Below are 20,201 nucleotides of genomic sequence, written 5' to 3' on the forward strand. Positions count from 1 at the left end.
GTGCCGGTTCCAGTCCCATCTGCTCTACTTAAGATCCAGCTTTCCCGGCCTGCGCTGCGGCTCAATAGGCTAATCCTCTGCCTTGCGGCACCGGCACGCCGGGTTCTAGTCCCGGTCGGGGCGCCGGATTCTGTCCCGGTTGCCCCTCTTCCAGGCCAGCTCTCTGCTGTGGCCGGGGAGTGCAGTGGAGGATGGCCCAAGTGCTTGGGCCCTGCACCCCATGGGAGACCAGGATAAGTACCTGGCTCCTGTCATTGGATCAGCGCGGTGTGCCGGCTGCAGCGGCCATTGGAGGGTGAACCAACGGCAAAGGAAGACCTTTCTCTCTGTCTCTCTCTCTCACTGTCCACTCTACCTGTCAAAAAAAAAAATCCAGCTTTCTGCTGTGGCCTGGGAAAGCAGTGGAAGATGGCCCAAGTGCTTGGGCCCCTGCACCCACATGGGAGATCTGGAGGAAGCTCCTGGCTCCTGGCTCCTGGCTTTGGATTGGCCCAGCTCCAGCCATTGAGGCCATTTGGGGAGTGAACCAACAGATGGAAGACCTCTCTCTCTGCCTCTGCCTCTCTGTAACTCTGCCTTTCAAATAAATCAGTACATTTTTAATAAATAAATATTAAGTGCATCTAGAATATATTAATTCAGCAACATTAATTGATTCCTACTCTTTATATGGCCTGGTAGAAGACACTGTGGGAATTACACAGACACAGGAAATAATCCCTGATCCTGAAAAAGCTCACATCTAGCGATGGAGGAGGACAACAACAACTGAAAAATACAATCAATACAGAATTCAGAAATATAAGAAGTATCATATGACTATTTGTTAAATGAGTTGTATGTATGATTAGCTCAATGAGGGTTTCATGAAGGTTCAAGGAATTATTGAGGAGCCAACATTGTGACACAGTGGGTTAAGCATCTGCCTAAGATGCCAGCATCCCATTTGGGTGCTAGCTTGAACCCCAGCAGCTCCACTTCCAATCCAGCTCCCTGCTAATGCACCTGGGAAAGCAGTGGGAGATGGACCAAGTGCTTGGGCCCCTGCCACCCACATGGGAGACCCGGATGAAGCTCCTGGCTACTTGGCTTCAGCCTGGCCCAGCCCTAGCTGTTGTGGCCATTTGGAGAGTGAACCAACAGAATGAAGATTCTCTCTCTCTCTCTCCCCGTGTGTGTGTGTGTGTGTGTGTGTGTGTGTATAACTGATTTTCAAATAAATAAGTAAATCATGAAAAAAAAACTAAGAAATAATTGGCACCAGCGCTGTGGCATAGCAGGTGAAGCCACCGCCTGCAGTGTCGGCACCCCATATGGGCACTGGTTCGAGTCCCGGCTGCTCCTCTTCCAATCCAGCTCTCTGCTATGGCCTGGGAAAGCAGTGGAAGATGGCCCAAGTCCTTGGGCCCCTGCACCTGCATGGGAGACCCAGAAGAAGCTCCTGGCTCCTAGTTTTGGATCATTGCAGCTCCGGCCGTTGCAGCCATCTGGGGAGTAAACCATTGGACGGAAGACCTCTCTCTCTGCCTCTCCTCTCTCTGTGTAACTCTGACTTTCAAATAAATAAATAAATCTTAAAAAAAAAGAAAGAATTAAGGGCCCAGCATTGTGACATAGCAACTAAAGCCTCTGCCTACAATGCTAGCATCCTGTATGGGCGCCAATTCGAGACCCAGCTGCTCCACTTCCAGTCCAGCTCCCTGCTAATGGTCTGGGAAAGCAGTGAAAGATGGCCTGAGTACTTGGGCCTGATACCCACGTGGGAGACCTGGAAGAAGCTCCTGGCACCCTGCTTCAGCCTGGCCCAGCCCTGGCCATTGTGGCCATCTGGGGAGTGAACCAATGGATGGACGATCTCTCTCTCTCTCTCTCTCTCTCTCTCTCTCTCTTTCAACTCAGACTTTCAAATAAAAAATAAATCTTAAAAAAAAAGAACTGAAAAAGGGGTAGAATTTGGATAGGCTAGGAGAAGTGGAACGATTACTAAGCAATGTTACGAAGCTTTACTCAATTCATCCAATTCAATGACTCCTCTGCCAATACGTACACCAAAAAGCAGCCATGGTGGGGGGCGGCACTATGGCACAGGGTGTTAAGCCACCATCTATGGTGCTGGCATCCCATATGGGCACCAGTTCAAGTCCTAGATGCTCCATTTCCAATCCAGCTCCCTGCAAATGCACCTTGGAAAGCAGCGGAAAATGGACCAAGTTCTTGGGCCCCTGAATTCACATGGGAGACCCAGATAAAGGTCCTGGCTCCTGGCTTCAGCCTGGCCCAGCCCTGGCCATTGCAGCCACTTGGGGAGTAAACCAGTAGATGGAAAGTCAATCTTTCTCTCTTTCCCTCTCTCTGTAACTCTGCCTTTCAAACAAATAAATAAATCTTTTTTAAAAAAGGTAGAGGCAGGCCGGCGCCGCAGCTCACTAGAGTAATCCTCTGCCTGCGGTGCCGATACTCCAGGTTCTAGTCCCGGTTGGGGCGCCGGTTCTGTCCCGGCTGCTCCTCTTCCAGGCCAGCTCTCTGCTGCGGCCTGGGAGTGCAGTGGAGGACGGCCCAAGTTTCTGGGCCCTGCACCAGCATGGGAGACCAGGAGGAAGCACCTGGCTCCTGGCTTCGGAATGGCTCAGCGCCCTGGCCTTGACGGCCATTTTGGGGGTGAACCAATGGTAGGAAGACCTTTCTCTCTGTCTCTCTCTCTCACTGTCTAACTCTGCCTGTCAAAAAAAAAAAAAAGGTAGAGGCAGCGCTTTGGCACAGTGGGTTAAGCCATGGCCTGCAGTGCCGGCATCCAATATGGGCACCGTTCGTGTCCTGGCTGCTCCACTTCCAATCCAGCTCCTTGCTAATGGCCTGGGAAAGCAGCAGAAGATGGCCCAAGTCCCTGTGCCCTTGCACCCACATGGGAGACCCAGAAGAAGCTCCTGGCTCCTGGCTTCCACCTGGGCTAGCTCCAGCCATTGAAGTCATCTGGGGAGTGAACGAGCGGACAGAAGATATATATATATATATCTGCATTTCCAATAAATAAATAAATCTTTTTTAAAAAAATAAATAAAAGTATCCATGGGGACCAGCCCAACAGAAACTCATCTGACAGTGCCTGGATACAATTTTCTCCATATATGGCACAGTGAGGGCATAAGCACTGATGATAAGCAGCAAGCATTTCAAGGGTCAAGAGTCACACAGTAATTCTTGCCACAAGAGAAGTCTGAATACCATGATCCCCCTAGAGGTCTGGTCAGCAAATTAAAAGAAAAAGCTCAGAAGCCAGTTCCAGGAGACACTGTGCACTTGGCCCTTTCCTCCAGAGCACACTTCATCAGAAAGTTGAATGTGACTAAATACCACAACAGCCTTTCAGGAGCTGGACAGCTACAGACTGTCACTGTCAGCCTGCGCTAGTGTCGTGACACTCCAGGCCAACCAGGTAGCTGTGCGGTCAGCGTACAAGCCGGACTGGGTTTGAGCCAAAAAGACTACAAACAGTCCATGTGTGCAAAGCTGAAACTGGCATACACACTCACACTTCCCAAATACAAGGACCTCGCCCTCAGAATTAATTAGAAATCTTCTTCTCTAAAGCATTATACGATCTTCACTCTGCTTTTAAATGGAAATACGTTTATCATGATATAAAATGCAACTACCTACTGGTAATCTTTACAAACACTTCTAACAGTATGGAGCACACTGGCTCCGCGCCGAACACCCTTTTGGTGTTGCTGTATGCAGTCAACCTTTTGCCTGTCCACTGAAAATCACAGGTCGCTCCTATGAAAAGTCTAGGTCTGGAAAAGCTCAGAATGACAGGCTAGCCACTGGCATGACTAACAGTGTATGGTTTTCATTAAGGGGCATCCATATGTCTGACCAGACTTCTCAAGACATCTGGCTGACCCAGCGCTGTGCCACGGGCAGCTATAAATCAACTCACACTTGTTCCTAAGCACCTGCTGTAAGCCAGACCCTGTTGGTAAAATGTAGGTCCAGATGTGTCCCAAGATTTGCACTATCTTCCCACAAGGCAAAAACGTAGCAGCCAGAGAACATGGAATCTACACTCCTAGACAACTAAAGGATGAAAATGGACAGCCATTTGCTTATTCCAATACCTTCTCCCACTTCGAAGACAGGTGGCTAGGTCAACTGATTTCCTGAAGTCTCATTGAGTTCTTTTTTTAAAAAATTTATTTTATTTATCTTTTTGAAAGAATGACAGAGAGAGGTAGAGACAGAGCAAGAGAAAGAGGTCTTCTGTCCACTGGTTCACTCCCTAAATGGCCACAACTGCTGGAGCTGAGCTGATCCGAATCCAAGAGCCAGGAGCTTCTTCTGGGTCTCCCAAGTGGGTGCAGGGGCCCAAGCACCTGGACTATCCTCTACTGCTTTCCCAGGCCATTAAGCAGGGAGCTGGATCAGAAGCAGAGCAGCCAGGACTAGAACCAGCGCCCATATGGGATTCCAGGGCTGCGGGCTGAGGCTTTAACCCGCTGTGCCACAGCGCCGGCGCCCTCACTGAGTTCTAATGCTAACAAAGAAGCCCATATTCTGCCCCCCAAAGCCCTACCCTCCACTATGTGGCTGGTGGTGAATTATAGACTCTGAAGAAGGTGATCAATTAAGAAAAGATTCCATTCCTCTGAGGCACGCCTATCATTGGCTAGGCAGAAGGCAACCACCACCTGTAGTGTCCGTGTGTCTGTATTTGACAGACAGACACATACACACACACACACACACACACACACGAGGACATTCACAAACAGATTCCACCAGTCACAGTCAAAAAGCCTCATCACCATGGTCCCCTCCTCTTTGGTAAGATTTATACTTCCCCATTCCACTCCTCAGCTACCATATTTGCTTCCTTCAGCCTCCTCCCATCATGCCCTCCCCCAGTCCTATCTTCAAAAATATTTACTCTTGCATACAGGCAGCTGGAACTCAGGGCAGTTTTACAAACAACCTTGCCCTTCATATTGGCGGACACAGCACAAGACATAATTTGCGGGGGCTGCAGGGGGGCCATCTTGGGAAAAAACTCCAACTGTCTCTGTCAAACAGTAACTTGGCTAATTACGAGCTTCATCCCATGGGCAGATTTCTTTAGAGGCCTAAATGGAACAGAGCCAAATCAGACTCTGTCACTGACTCCCAGATACAAAAAGGGCCAAATGACAATAACTCCAAATTCCAAGTTCCCCTGGTCAGTCAAAGCAGAGGTTTCAAGCTCAGAATGATCAACTCACTCAGAGCCTGGAAAGAAATCTCATCTCTGCTTTGAATGGTTCCAGTCATAAACATTTCACCATAGAGGGGAACGAGGACAAAAAGATCAAGAGAAAGGGAGAGTGATAGAGAACAGAGAACAGTTTTGTACTTCCAAGAAGAAACAAGGCAGAAATGAAGCAAAAAAAAAAATTGCAGAGAAGGACGAGAAGAAGGAAAGAAAAATGGGTTTTTTTTGTCATGCATATGCTTGCCTGACTGCACATGCTCACTGGTACCACACAGGAGCACATGTGCGTGCACACACACACTCATACACACACACACACACTCAGCCATGAAATTTAGACTGAAAGCAGCTAAGACGCCTTTAGTAACCAGTGCAACTTCACCCAATGCTTCACAAAGTCAGTAGCAGCAGCAGCAGCAGCAGCAGTAGCAAAAGAGCCTTTAACAAAGAGCTCCTCTGACCTTACTTTCCCAGCCCTGTTATAAACCGGGCCCCCCGCCTCCCCCTGCTGTTACTCAAGCCAGCTGCAACCATCAAAAAGTCTGGCAAAGCAGTCTGAAAATCACTCTGGATGCACTGGGAAAGCCTGAAGCCCTTACAGAGGACAAAAATGAGCCCCAAGGGATCAGAGCTCATTTTAATTAGCCACAAAGGCTGGCCAAGGAACCCCCTCCTTTCTCCCCAGGCCACACCCCAGTATGGGAGCTCCATTTCCAGACCCCCCACATACATGAACGATAGCAGGCTCACATCAGGTGCGGTGTAAAGTCCACATGCACACCTCTCGGCTCCTCAAGGCCCTCCTCACAGTAATCCCAAAACAATTAGCACTGCTCCCATCCCTAGAGTGTAGAGCATTCTCAGCACACCCAGTAGTCGTGCCACAGTGCCCTAGAATCCAACTGGCCACCTCCCTGGAGCAGTGGCCTACACAGACTTCAAACAGCTGCACTAGTACTAGCTAGTATTACATCACAGAAAAAAATAACTTCAAGGCTGGTATCAGGCATACACAGAACAGAGAGTTGTTTATGTTGAATGACTTCGAGGGAAAGAAAGAGCAACTCATTTTTAATAAGCACACATGTGCCATGCATGCAGCTAACTTGTGATACAGCTGGAAGCAATCTGCAGGTTCTCAATGCAGTTGGCTTTTCAATTTAACAGCCAGGTGAGGCTGAGCTCTAGGGAAATAAGACTCAAAATAACAGAATAGGTGAGTGTTGCTGGGTGGTGTTGTAACAATGAGGGGTGCCCCTAGGCTTAGGATGGGTGGACAGGGGGCAATATGTCACGATGCTCCTAAGGCAAAGACTGAAATGGGGAAGTGAATAATTAAGACAGCCACCTCTCATCCCCCAAGTTTTTCAGGGGTAGCCCCAAATTGGTGCTGTAAAATTGGCATGGAAGGTCTTGTGTTTTTTTGTTTGTTTGTTTGTTTGTTTCTTTGGGAAGCACATACTCTGCTATAACCACCAAGCAATGAATTTAGTTGATGTGATCTATAGAGATTGCTCAAGAAGACAGTAAAAGTCATCTAAGGACTAGCCACAAACTTCCCAGAAAGCAGGTTTACCCCCTGAATCCAAAGTAACCCTAATCAGGCAGCTCTACGCAACGGAAACTCACTCAAAGGCGAAGAAGAGTGTACACGTCCCCAGGATGAGGAAGAGGGTCAAGTAGAAGATGCCCTTTTGCCGGGCCATCATGACACGGCCATCGCAGCAGAAGGTATTCCTGCCCGGGAGTTTCTCCCACTTCCGTGTCACCTTCTTTCTCACCACCATCACAGACATGATTGGGATTCCCGGTCCCAAACGGGCTGTGTGATTTACACAAGAGAAGAAACAGAGGCTGGGCCCAGCGTTGAAATCACGTTGTTTGCAATTGCTGCTGCTCGGTCAAGCATCATCGAAAGTCCAGTTTCTACTCCTAAGAAAAAAAGCACATAAACAAAAACCAAAAATGAAGCAGGAATAAGAAAATATATTTAAACCCTCCTCTCCCAGAAACATGAACACTACCTGAAGGCACGGGGATGGGGAAGTGGGAAAAGTTTATTTCTAATCTGTTTGGCCTCTAAAAGGAGAAGTGATTAAAGGTTCCCCAAAAAACAACGGGGGCTGGTATTTCTTCTTAAATAAACCTCTGTGCTTCCAATCTAATACTGATGATTTGATAATCAAAAAACCTCAGAACTAGAAGAGATCTTATTGGTGACAGCCCAATTATTTTGTTTTATAAACAAACTGAGGACCAGAGAGAGGAATTAACTTATCTAGGGTCACACAGCAGCACAGCTGAGACAAGAAAATATGTCTGCTGACCAGGGCACTGTCCACTATACCACAATGTTCTCCAATCTTCTTTATGAGGACTGTGAAAATAATAGTAGAATTGCTGTCCTTAAGGAGCCGTTCCCTCCCCTCCTCCACTTCTTCACCTTCTTTCTTCAATTTGCCACTCAAATATGAATCACACCAGGGAACAAGCCAGCCTCTGGCCAGGCTGGGAGGTTCTGGACACACTGTGCACACACAAGCATTGTATTTACACGAAACAGATTTCCCCTAATGAACCCCTCAGTAACTTCCTGAGTCCAGGAAATGAAACAATTGCGCTGGTCTAATCTAACATTTGTGGGAATCTTAATGAAACCACATCACACAGCCAAAGGTGAAAGGCTGACTTAAGCACAGATATTCTGGAATGGGTGGCGTTTGATGATGGGTATTTAGGGGGCAAGTGGGGGCGGGGGGAGGACAGCAGCTAAGAAAAGTCGTTAAGGGCGCTTTCTGGGACATTTCCTAAGTGCCATCTCCACTCAGCATCCTGAATTCCCAGGCCTAGCCTTTCTCAGTCACTGCCACCCTCCGCTCTCAGGTGTGGTGCCGTGTGGCCTCTATTTACTGATACCACATGCCCCACGCTGGCAAGAACGAGGCGGAAGCCTGCAGCCCGATCAACTGGAGACCATTCCCGGTCTGGAGAGGGCAAGGGTCCAAAGAGCGACCGGGAGCCGAGCGGGAGAAAGGAGAAGAGAGAAGGCTTGAGAAAGGGGAGGAGGCACCAGGGGTGCAGAAGACACTTCCTTTGTGTAAAACTAACCTGGAAAACAATCTCCTTCTGATAAACTGGCCCACCGGGAGAAGAGCGACCAGGAAGGGGAACCCGGCCCGAGAGAACAAAGATCAGATCCGCCGGGAAGCAGCGACCGGCCCACCAGCCGGGGCCCCGAGGCCCAAGTCCGCCGCCAGGCCGCGGGCGCGGCCTCGGGAGGCCCGCCCTGCCTCCGCCACGCAGCGGACCACCGCCCCAGGCAGGTCGGGACGCGCGCCCGTCCACACGCACACGCATCCACACGCTCGTACACACTCACACACGCCCCGCCACGTGTAGTCACCCCGGGGCCAGGGGCTCGGCGGCTGCCGAGTTGAGAAGGGCGGTGCCGGCGCCTCTGCGTCCCGGCGCTGCCGAAGGGGAGGCAACCCACCATGCAGCCGAGCCCAGGAGACCCCAGCCTCCACCCCTCGTTACCTGAACCCAGGAGACCGAACTCGGCCAGCCGCTGAGGGCAGGAAGTGAGCAGTCCCAGGGGACCGCGTCCGCCGCCGGAGGTGGCAGGGACTTCTCCCCAGCCGGGAGACTGCCTCCTCCTGACAAGGGGCCCAACAGTCGGGGCCCTAAACCAGCTGTGGCAACCGCCCACCGCTGGCCAAATGGAACGCTCCTCACGTCACCAGGTCGCTCCAGTAGTGGCTCGCGCCCCATTGGCTGCTCGGCCTCGGCGCCTCCGCCCCTACCGCCCCTGCCCCGAACTACCATTGGCAACTCTGAACGCCACTCGACGATGCCTCCGCCCACTCCCCCACCCATCTCTCTGCTACTTGCCCACCTGCCAAGCCACTGCCAGCCTCTCTTTGGGGTCGGAGTACCAGTATGTGAAGTGTTGTCTTGTAGTGATATAGTTAGGCAGAGACAGAGGGGAAAGCTAGTGCCGGCGGGACAAGGAGGAGCCGGGGGCCAGCCTCCCCCCTCACACGCGGTGAGATGCTGAAGCGAGGCTAGCTCAAGATCCGGGTGCTCCCCCAAACCGGGTCCGCCCTGGGCCTCTCCAGCCCTCTTGCATTCAAATCAACCGTTAACTCCGGATTTTACCCTTCAGCGGCGTCAAGACAGTTTCTCTGCCTCCCAAGTTCCATTCAGTAGCCAAGGACCCCACCTCGCTCCCCGACACCCTGGCCTCCATCTGTAAGGCTTTCAGAACAAAACAAACAGAAAAGGGAAGTTGAAAGGGTAACTGTCCCCAAGAACACAGAAGAGTTTCTCAGTGCCAAAAACAAATAATTGGTATTAAGAGAGAGAAACGTCAATTCTCTCAGGTAGGTAATGAAGTAAAGATTGTCAAGAAGCTTGGCAATCAATCTCTATTCGATTTGGAGAGTTTATGATAATTAAAGGGGGGGGGGAATTCACTGCAGAATTTCCACCCACCAACCAGACTAATTCCTTCCTTCTGCCACACCTCTGCAGTCACTGCTGGCACGAGCCATTGCTACTGATCCAAGAAGAGTCTCAACCTTGGGAAGCCTTGAGATTGGAAGGAGGAAAATGGTGGAGGACAACAGCACTCTCCTATAAGTGGACTTTCCGAGGTACAAGATCTGTTCCCACTGGTATAGCTCTTGCCTCTCAAATGTAAGGAAATACGAGAAGAGACTGAAAGTGGCCTCTTCCTACCCGCCACACCATTGGGGATGCGAGCCCACCTCACCAGCCTAGGTTTTCCTGAGCTCCATACAAGTTTCTTTAGGGTGAGGGCATTTGGGATTCGTACAGAAGAGACTTCCAAAGCTCTTCCTGAGGCAGTTTTTGTTGGTTGAAGGGCCACATACAAGGTCCAGAACTATTTCTCCTTTACAGTATTTGGGTCCATCATGAAATGAAACTGAAATCTACATAATGATAATCACATTTGACACTTTCATAGCATCCTTCAATAAAAATTTTAACGGATTAAAAAACACGGGTAATTCTCTGACGAGACAGATGCATGATAATTAATTTGTAGAGGAAAGTATATCTCTATAAACCTTCTATTATTCCTTAGTACTCATGCTCATTGTAACCATGAGTTTATTCCTTATGAAGTGTATGACCTGTTCCATTGCCTCCAGTTGTATTCTCTGAGGTGTGGAAGGTGTCGGTATTACACATACTTGGAGTGACGGGAGAGGGACTTCCTTAGCCTCATCGGCTCTCTGGATTCCCAAGCCTGTGTGTGTATCACATGCTCTTAGGAATAGCATAGTCACCCCAGCTGCCATCCTTCTGACTAGAGAGGAGTCACAAATAGGCCTCTGCAGCACCCAAACATACTTTGCCCATAGCTCAGGTGCAGGTGAAGCCTGGGGAGTCCTGGAATGGATGTGTCATAGCAACACATTCCTTACTGCTGCCCCTCCCTGCTCTGGGTCACATTCCCTCTAGGATTAAGTGGCTATGTCAGTCAGGTTTATTTTATTACAATTTAGTATTACTCGTGCTCACCACTAAAAGAAAAATAAGGAAAATTTATAGGAACCAATATTCCATAGCACTTCCTTCTAGGTAATTACATAATTTTATGTAATCCTTAAAATCTTTTTAAAAAACATTTATTTATTCGGCCGGCGCCACAGCTCACTAGGCTAATCCTCCACCTAGCGGCACCAGCACACCGGGTTCTAGTCCCGGTTGGGGTGCCAGATTCTGTCCCGGTTGCCCCTCTTCCAGGCCAGCTCTCAGCTATGGCCCGGGAGTGCAGTGGAGGATGGCCCAAGTGCTTGGGCCCTGCACCCCATGGGAGACCAGGAGAAGCACCTGGCTCCTGCCTTCGGATCAGCGCAGTGCACCGGCCGCAGCGGCCATTGGAGGGTGAACCAACGGTAAAAGGAAGACCTTTCTCTCTGTCTATCTTTCTCTCTGTCTATCTCTCTCACTGTCCACTCTGCCTGTCAAAAATAAAAAAAAAAAACATTTATTTATTTGAAGGGGAGTTACAGTCATGTGATGAGCTCTTCAAACACCACTAGAATTAAGACTAGTCTCCATGGCTCAATAGGCTAATCCTCCGTCTGCGGCACCCCCGGTCTGATCGGGGCGCCGGATTCTGTCCCAGTTGCTCCTCTTCCAGGCCAGCTCTCTGCTGTGGGCTGGGAGTGCAGTGGAGGATGGCCCAAGTGCTTGGGCCCTGTACCCCATGGGAGACCAGGAGAAGCACCTGGCTCCTGGCTTCGGATCAGCGTGGTGTGCCGGCCACAGCGGCCACTGGAGGGTGAACCAACGGTAAAGGAAGACCTTTCTCTCTGTCTCTCTCTCTCTCACTGTCCACTCTACCTTTAAAAAAAAAAAGACTAGTCTCCCAGGTGCCTGGTGTTGTGGCATAGTGAGTAAAGCCACCCTGGCATCCCATGTAGGCACTGGTTCGTGTTCCAGCTACTCCACTTCCAATCTAGCTCCCTGCTAATGACCTGGGAAAAGCAGTGGAAGATGGCCTAAGTGCTTGCGCACCTACTACCCACATAGGAAACCTGGAAGAAGCTCCTGGCTCCTGGCTTTAGCCTAGCCCAGCGCCAGCTATTGCAGCCTTCTGGAAAGTGAACCAGCCGATGAAAGATCTCTCTGTATCTCTCCTTCTCTCTCTGTAACTCTGACTTTCAAATAAATAAATAAATAAATCATTTTAAAAAAAGATACAGTCTTTCAGGAGGCTGTAGTTGTGGCATTACAGGTAAAGCTGCCACCTGCAACACCAGCATCCCATATGGGTGCAGGTTCATGTCCCAACCACTCCATTTCTGATCCAGCTCCCTGCTAGTGTGGAGAGGAAGGCAGCTCCCTCGGAAAGCAGAGGAAGATGGCCCAAGTACTTGGACCCCTGCACCCACGTTGAAGATGTGGACGAAGTTCCCAGCTCCTGGCTTCAGCCCGGCCCAGCCCCAGCCATTGCAGCCATTTCAGGAGTGAACCAGTAGGTGGAAGATCTCTCTCTCTCTCTCTCTCTCTCTCTCTCTCTCTCTCTCCCCCTCTCTCTGTCTCGCCCTCTCTCTCTCTCTCTCTCTGTAACTCTTCCTTTGAAATAAAATATATATATATATATTTTTAAGTGCCATCACTAGGCTGGAGCTTGATCCAGCAAATCTCTTTTACAGTCACCTAGAGACCCATTCAGTACTGCATCCAAGAACAGACATGCAGAACATCAAGCCCTCAGCCTGCATTCCAGCTAATGATGGCTCCTCCACCTGCCCAAGTCTCCTTGCCTCCCACCATGCCTATGTTCTTTCCTGCCCCACCTAGTTGACTTGTAGGTTTGCCTTACTTTGCAGCTATAAATAAATACAGTATATATTTGTAGAATGGATGAGCAAAGAAACCACGCACCTGCCTGCCCACACATAGCCAGCTAGTATTCTTTAACAACATCTGTTTGCCTGAGGCCTGGGCTGGTGTCATTGACATAGAAGAACCAGGATGGCACATACCGTGAAAAGCACACAAGCCTGATGTGCAGGCAGACCTAGGTTCAAGTCCTGGCTGTGCTATTTAGTAGCTTGTGTAAACTTGTCATTCACCACGCTTTCCCCTGGTTAGAAAAAGCATAGGCAATAATCTTGATCTAATCAAGTGCCTGTTCTGCAGCACTCTCTTGCCTTGTGAATCCTCCACACTGCCGCCACGTTGTCTGTTTCAACAGTGAGAGACAGAAGCAGTGGCTTTCGTTAAGCACCGCCTGTGTTCCAAGCACTGGGTTGGGATTGGTAGCTCATCTCAGAAAGTGTGAAGCACCTTTAAGATGTTGCATGCATGAAAGTCAACCATACAGAAAGCACAATAAAGACCACCTGGGGTGGCAGGAAAAGTGTTCCCCACAATGCCACGGAACTGCTCAAAACTGAGCCTCTGTTTCTGCCTCTGATAGCTGGCTGCCCCTGCTGGGTCCCCATTTGGTTTCATCTCTAGACTGTGGGTTTCTGAATCCACGTGGCATGATTTCAGGTGCTATGCTTGAACCTGCAACCCTAACCCTGAGACTACCCTCTCATTAAACAAGATTCATAATAACAGCAGTGGACACCATTTACCGAAGATGCCTTCTGTAGCAGGGATTGTACTAAGTGCTTTACTCAAATTAGATTCCCAGATTATGGTCTAAACATGATGTTCAGGTGACAGCATCTGATCCTGACTTGGCTCATCCCTAGTATTTGACTCTGCCCAGTCCTCTCATTCCACGAGCTGACATAAGAGACTGTGTAGCCCAAAAATATTAACAGGTTTATCAGTCAATCATTAAGTATGTGTTGAACATCCACAGTTTGTCCAGCCTGTACTAGGCACTGTGGGAAATACCAAAGAAATATATAACATGATCCCAGCCTCTAAGAAAAAAAAGCATTCTAAGGGAGAAAAGACCAACATCTATGAAATCATTAAAGAAAAACACAAATTATTGCAGAGGCAAATTCTCAACAATGTACAACAGTCTCCCACTCTTAAGGAAGACTTCCCTCAAAAGATTGTACCCCCTCAAATACTCTTGGTAGAAGAGTAAATTGATAAAATTTCTTAGTAGGGCTATGTGGCAGTAGCTCTTAACATATTTTTGCTACATAACCATTGGCCCAATAATCTTGCTTCTATATAGAAATACAAACACAAATGTTCAAAGATATAGGTTCAATATTTCTCTATAGCATTGTTTGTAATGCCAAGGATTAGCAAAGAGGGGGCTGGCACTGTGGTGCAGCAGGTTAAAGCCCTGGCCTGCAGCGCCAGCATCTTATATGGGTGCCAGTTAGAGTCTTGGCTGTTCCACTTCTGATCCAGGTCCCTGCTAATGCACCTGGGAAAGCAGAGGAGGATGGCCCAAGCAGGCATAGTGAGCTTAGCCTCTGCCTATGGTGCTGGCATCCCATATAGGTACAAGTTCATATTCCAGCTGTTCCTCTTCCAGTCCAGCTCTCTGCCATGGTCAGAGAAAGCGACAGAAGATGGTCCAAGTGCTTGGGCCCCTGCATCTACGTGGGAGACCTGGAACAAGCTCCTGGCTGCTGGCTTTGGATTGGCCCAGCTCTAGCCATTGAGACCATTTGGGGAATAAACCAGTGGATACAAGACCTTTCTCTCTGTCTCTCCCTCTTTCTATAACTCTACCTCTCAAGTAAATAAATAAATCTTTAAAAAAATTTAGATATACCTACAGAAAATAATAGACATTTGTCTTTCTGTGTGTGTATATATATTTCAATAAAAATTTTACATGAAACATATATTTTGGGGTGGGCATTTGATGATACTTGTGAAGCCTGCATTCAAATCAGAGTGCCTGGGTTGAAGTCCCAGCTCCACTTTCAATTCCAGATTCCTGCCAGTGGACACCCTGGAAGGCAATAGGTGACAGCTCAAGTACTTGGATCTCTGCTATCCATGTTGGAGATCTAGATGGAGTTCCAGGCTCTTGACTTTGGCCTGGCCTAGGCCTAGCTGTTGCAGAAATTTGGGAGTGAACCAGTGGATGGGAGATCTCTTTGTTTCTGTCTCTTTTATTTCTCTCTTTCTTTTTCTCTGCCTTTCAAATAAAAAAGAATGAATAAATAAATCCCCCTTTTTTAAAAAAAATTATTCATTTGAAAGTCACAGTTACAGAGATTGAGAGAACAAGAGTGAGACACACAGAGAGAGATCTTCTATTTACTGGCTCATTCCCCAGATGGCTACAGTGGCCAGAACTAGAGAGGCCAAAGCCAGAAGCCAGGAGCTTCTTCCAGGTCTCCCATGTGGGTGGCAGGGGTCCAAACACCTGGGCCATCTTCTACTGCCTTTCCCAGGCCATTAGCAGGGAGCTTGATTGAAAGTGGAGCAGCCAGGATTCAAACTGGTGCTTATATGGGATGCTGGTGTCACAGGTGGCAGCTTTACCTGCCACACCACAATGACAGCCCTAATAAATGTATTTATTAAATGTGTTAAAATGTATTTATTTATATGAAAGACAGAATGACAGAGAGGAAGAGACTCAGAAATATAGAGAGATCTTCTGTCCACTGGCTCACTCCCCAAATGCCCACAACAACCAGGGCTAGTCCAGACTGAAGCCAGGAGTCAGGAGCCAGGAATTCTATCTGGGTCTCCTATGTGGATGACAGGGCCCCAAGTATTTGAGCCATTATCCATTGTCTCCCAGACACATTAGCAGGAAACTGGATTGGAACTACGGAGTAGCTGGGACTCAAACTAGGCACTTTGATGTGGAATGCTGGTGTCTCAAGTAGAAGCTTAACCTACTGTATCACAACTCCCACCCTTATTCTTAAAAAATTAAATGGCTATGTGCTGACATGCAAATGTCCCCAGTATGCATTAAATTTAAAAAGCTATTTTCTAAAGATTAATAATATCCCACTTTTGTAAGTAAAATAATTGTGTGCTTATGTGTATGATTTTACTTTAAAAATCTAGAAGGATATTCATCAAGAGGTTACCTCTGGGGTTTAACACTAGTGAGAAAACCTTTAGGTTTTACTTTATGTACTTCTTTAATGTCTGAATTAGTTATAGGAGGCATGTATTAATTTTAGGGCTTAAAAAATAAAGATTTAAACAATTGTTATAAGGTTGTGTACCTCTTGTTAAATATAGCAGAATGACTGCATGCATCTATCTCTCCTCCTTCCTAAGACACTATTGGAATTATAGTACAGTCATTGAAAAAGCATAAGTCCATATCAAAGAAGAGAAGAGAGATATCAGATGATAATAAATTTCAAAAATTTATGGAAGATAGAAATTAGAAGGAAGGATATTGACTGAACACACAAAGATTAAGGCCAAATTAGGGAGCCAATCAGTGCAAAAAAAAAAAGTCATAGAGAACACAGAAGGAGAAATGCAGGAGAAAGGGAAATTGGCAAGAAATGGTATAATTAAGGGTTAGAAACATTGAGGACACAATAAAGGCACAGAATGCAAGAAGCAAACAAAAGGTGGGGGACAACAAAAACAGAAAAACAAAACCTATACAAGAAGTCCATGGGTCAAATGTGAAGAACTGCTTTGGATTAACACAGGAAGCAGGCTTCAAGAATAGAATTTACTCTGAGAAATAGACTGAAATGAGAAAGAAACTGGATGGTAGTAGTGAAATGGTGAAAAAGGCATATATTTAGTCTACCCAAAGCAATAAAAAAGGCAATCAGAAATTCAACAAATATACAATATTGTCCCAAAATGTCATTTTCCAATAATGAAGGTAACTAGAACATGGAATGATATAGAGTAACTGATAGAAGTTGTGACATTGGAACTATAGAGAAGAAAATGCTATCAAGGCACAACCCTTGGCTTTGCACTGAAAAAGATATATGTAATCATAAAAATATGAACACTGCCTTTATTGGTTTTCAGCTTTTGGAGTCCAACCCAGAGACAAAGCACAGGAAACTCAATTATGATTACAAAGTATAAAGTAAATGTTAACAAACTTAATGTAAAAGGGTAGTTTACAGAAGTTAGAAAGTAGAATTACAGGAGGTGGGAGGGTGAATAGAAGCCTTAACATTCTAATTTTAGAAAAGTGTAGAATCCAAAGATATTATCTATAAATGAACAAAAATGAGAGGTGTATGTGTATCATACAGAGGCACAGAGATAACCAAAAGCACATGCTAGCTAAAAGGTCCACATTAGAAGGACTGTTTGTGGGGAGAAGAGCTAAACAGAGGAACTAAAAATAGTGATGTATTAGGAGGAGAAGTTGGAGCTGTAGTGTAAGTGAGCTGAATCCCCATCCATCAGAGCAGGAAGTCAATACGAGATGTCTAAAGCTGGTAAAGCCTAAAAGGGATTTCAAGAAAATACATTACTGCCATATCCCTCTTATTGGTCTCCCTGCTTTCACTCTTGCCCCTTCCAGTCTATTCTTAACACACTAGCTCGAGAGATTCTTTTAAAACTTGACTCAGACCTTGTCACCCATGGGTTGTCCAGTGGCTTCCCAGATCACTCACAACAAAAGCCAAAGTCATTGCAATGATTTACCAGGCCTTACATAATCAGCTGCTTCACAATCTCCAACACCTGTTATGCGTCCTTGTTCATTTTGCACCAGCACCAGGCTTCCTTGCTATTCCTTGAACAAACTGTGCATGTTTCCACTTCAGGACCTTGCCACCGACTGTTCTTTCTGCCTAGAATTATCTTTTCCCAATATTTGCATGGCTTGCTTTATCACCTCCTTCAAGTTCTTACTCAGATGTCCACTTCTCTGAGCACTTTCCTTGGCTTTACCTATCTGAGAAAACTGCAGCTTCCCCACCTCCAAACTCCTATCTCACTTCCTTGATCTTTTTCCATAGCATTTACTGTCCTTTAGCATACTACGTGCATATTTGAATTACCTGTTTATTGTTGTTCTTCCCCACTAGTATGCAAACTCTACCAGAGCAGAGATTATCTACCTGTGCTTATCTCCGTGCTCAAAACAGTGACTGGCCCACAGCAGTAGGTACTTTTCAAGCATCCTCCAAAACTCATGCTGAAGCCCCAACCCTCAGTAGAATGTAACTATATTTGAAGACAAGGTCTTTACTCAAGTGGTTAAATTAAAATGATGCCACAGTGGGGCCCTACTCCAATATGACTGACATCCTAAGAAGAAGAGGAAGAGACACTAGGAATGCATGTGCACAGAGGGACAATCATGGGAAGAGGCAATAAGAGAGTGTCCATTTGCAAGGTAAGGAGAAAGACCCAAAACAGACACTTACCTGAACATCCCTAAGAGGAAATCAACCCTGCAGCATCTTGATCTTGAACTTCTAGCCTCCAGAATTGTGAGAAAACAATTCCTGCTGTTTAAGCCACTCAATATGTGATATTTTGTTATGGCAGCTCTAACCAATACACACAGTGCTCAATAGTTTACTTAAATGAATGAATAACAAGGTGAATGAATATGTCAGGAATAGATAGAAAAGCCCAAACCAGAAAGAGTTAAAAGTGGTAATCCTGGGGCCAGTGCTGTGGCCTTGTGGGTAAAACCACTGCCTGCAGTGCTGGCATCCCATATGGGTGCCAGTTCTAGTCCCGGTTGCTCCACTTCTGATCCAGCTCTCTTCTATGGCCTGGGAAAGCAGTAGAAGATGGCCCAAGTCCTTAGGGAATGGGACTATAGCTGGGGGGAGTGGGCAGGAGACTAGCTTTTCATTACAAATAAGTTGTTTGGCACTATATAATTTTTATTGTCATGAATATATACTTTGATAAACATTTTAAAATTCTAATTTTTAAATAGGGATTTTACAGAACAAAAATAATCATAGGTTTATGAGGATTGGCATGAGTGATTCTCCATGAGGGGGATTTTGCTCCTCTCTCCCCAGGGGACATTTTTGGTCGTCACAACTCAGAGGGAATGCTACTGGCATCAAGGATGCTGCTGGGGTCAATGCTGTGCTGTGGTGAGTGAAGCTGCTGCCTGCAGTGCCAGAATTCCATATGGGCGCTGGTTCGAGTCCCAGCTGCTCCACTTCCAATCCAGCTCTCTGCTAGGGCCTGGGAAAACAGCAGAAAATGGCCCAAGTCCTTGGGTCCCTGCACCCACGTGGGAGACCCAAATGAAGCTCTTGGCTCCTGGCTTTGGCCTGACTCAGCTCTGGCCTTTGCAGCCATTTAGGGAATGAACCAGCACACAGAAGCTCTCTCTCTCTCTCTCCCTCACTCTCTGTAACTCTGCCTCTCAAATAAAAAAAATAAAAAATAAATCTTGTTTTTTTTTTTTAAATGATGATGTTAATCATCTTACAACGTACAGGACAGCTAGCTTCCTGGAACAAGGAATGATTCAACCCGAATGTCAATAAGTACAAGGTTGAGGAACCCTATTTTACGTAAATGTGTGGATGATCAATCCATAGCAAGCTATTAAGGAAAGTTATGGCTGTTTAGCAAATAGAGTTAACTTGTGAGAAGAATATAATGTAGGAAATCTACCAAACTACTCCACAATCCATTCTTTGGTGCCTCTGCTAGAGAAAAATCCTGGACTAAATGTTGTTCTAACGGCAGCACTAGGAATATAGGAGGCATAGTAAATATAGAGAAACTGACTGACTTCTGTCTACAGATTTGTATACAAGCCTTCACTATACACAAATGTAAATGGACCATTCATCCCAAATTACCTCACTCTCACTTCAGTGCCTCTTCTTGCCAATCTAATTCGTCCCTTCTGCTCTTCACTAATCAACCTCAACACTACTTTCTTTCTTTTATCCCAAATCCCAGTTCCAAGATTTCCCTCAGACCACAACTCATGCTGGAATGCGTTTGCTGCATCTTTGAGCCAAGGTTTCTCCATTCTGTCATTTACACAGCACCTCTTTGATTAAATCCCCTCTAACTCCTTGGGAAAGAGTGAGCAATTTCTCACTGATGCTATCTTGCATAAAAACATCCCTCCCCCTCCCCCCAGCCCCCGCCTTGTTCAACAGCCTACCTAAAGCGTCTACTTGTTTCCAGACACACCAAGAAAATTATTAAATGTTTGCATTGCTTAAGTGGGTTGTGGTGTGTTCATGATAAATGCATCTGCATTTGTGTTCTGTCCAGCTAGAAATGGTTCAGATAACTATCTCTTTATCTGTGCTGGGAATATGGCTTCCAGGGAAAGGTTTGAGGAGTTTTTACCTTAACTAGCAACATTTTTAGGCTGCCAGAATCAATGCACTGTGGACTATCCGTAAAAGGAAACAGAAGAGGAACAGGCATTTGGGGAGTGAACCAGTAGGTAGGAGATATCTCTCTCTCTCTCTCTCTTTCAAAGGAACAAAACATAATTTTAGAAAATTTTTAAAAAGAGAGAAACAGAAGACAATGGTAGCACTGGTTGTCTTCATATGGAGAAACTGGAGAA

The 20,201-nt window shown here is 46.7% G+C and overlaps 1 protein-coding gene and 1 long non-coding RNA gene across 3 annotated transcripts in view; one reads left to right on the forward strand and one right to left on the reverse strand.

Moving 5' to 3' along the window:
* ZDHHC9 (zDHHC palmitoyltransferase 9) overlaps nt 1–9,021 on the reverse strand; it is a 39,176-nt gene extending 30,155 nt beyond the window's left edge. Inside the window, exons 1-2 of one of the 2 annotated variants that reach the window (XM_089323966.1) lie at nt 8,783–9,021; nt 6,875–7,177 (exon numbers count right to left, since the gene is read on the reverse strand). In XM_089323966.1, the coding sequence (XP_089180092.1) occupies nt 6,875–7,041 (167 nt within the window). In that variant the 5' untranslated portion in view covers nt 7,042–7,177; nt 8,783–9,021. Of the gene's footprint in view, nt 1–6,874; nt 7,178–8,782 lie in introns of those variants that run through there. The other variant, XM_008273178.5, reaches the window with a different exon arrangement.
* Nucleotides 9,022–9,130: 109 nt separating this feature from the next.
* On the forward strand, nt 9,131–19,050 carry LOC103351969 (uncharacterized). Its single transcript, XR_519556.5, has 5 exons — nt 9,131–9,627; nt 9,779–9,900; nt 12,094–12,257; nt 17,713–18,023; nt 18,670–19,050. It is a non-coding gene; the product is annotated as an uncharacterized LOC103351969 (long non-coding RNA).
* The last annotated feature ends 1,151 nt before the right edge of the window (nt 19,051–20,201 follow it).

This window comes from Oryctolagus cuniculus, chromosome X, assembly GCF_051225735.1.
Source record: "Oryctolagus cuniculus isolate XC-2025 breed Fujian yellow rabbit chromosome X, ASM5122573v1, whole genome shotgun sequence".
NCBI classification, from domain to species: domain Eukaryota; kingdom Metazoa; phylum Chordata; class Mammalia; order Lagomorpha; family Leporidae; genus Oryctolagus; species Oryctolagus cuniculus.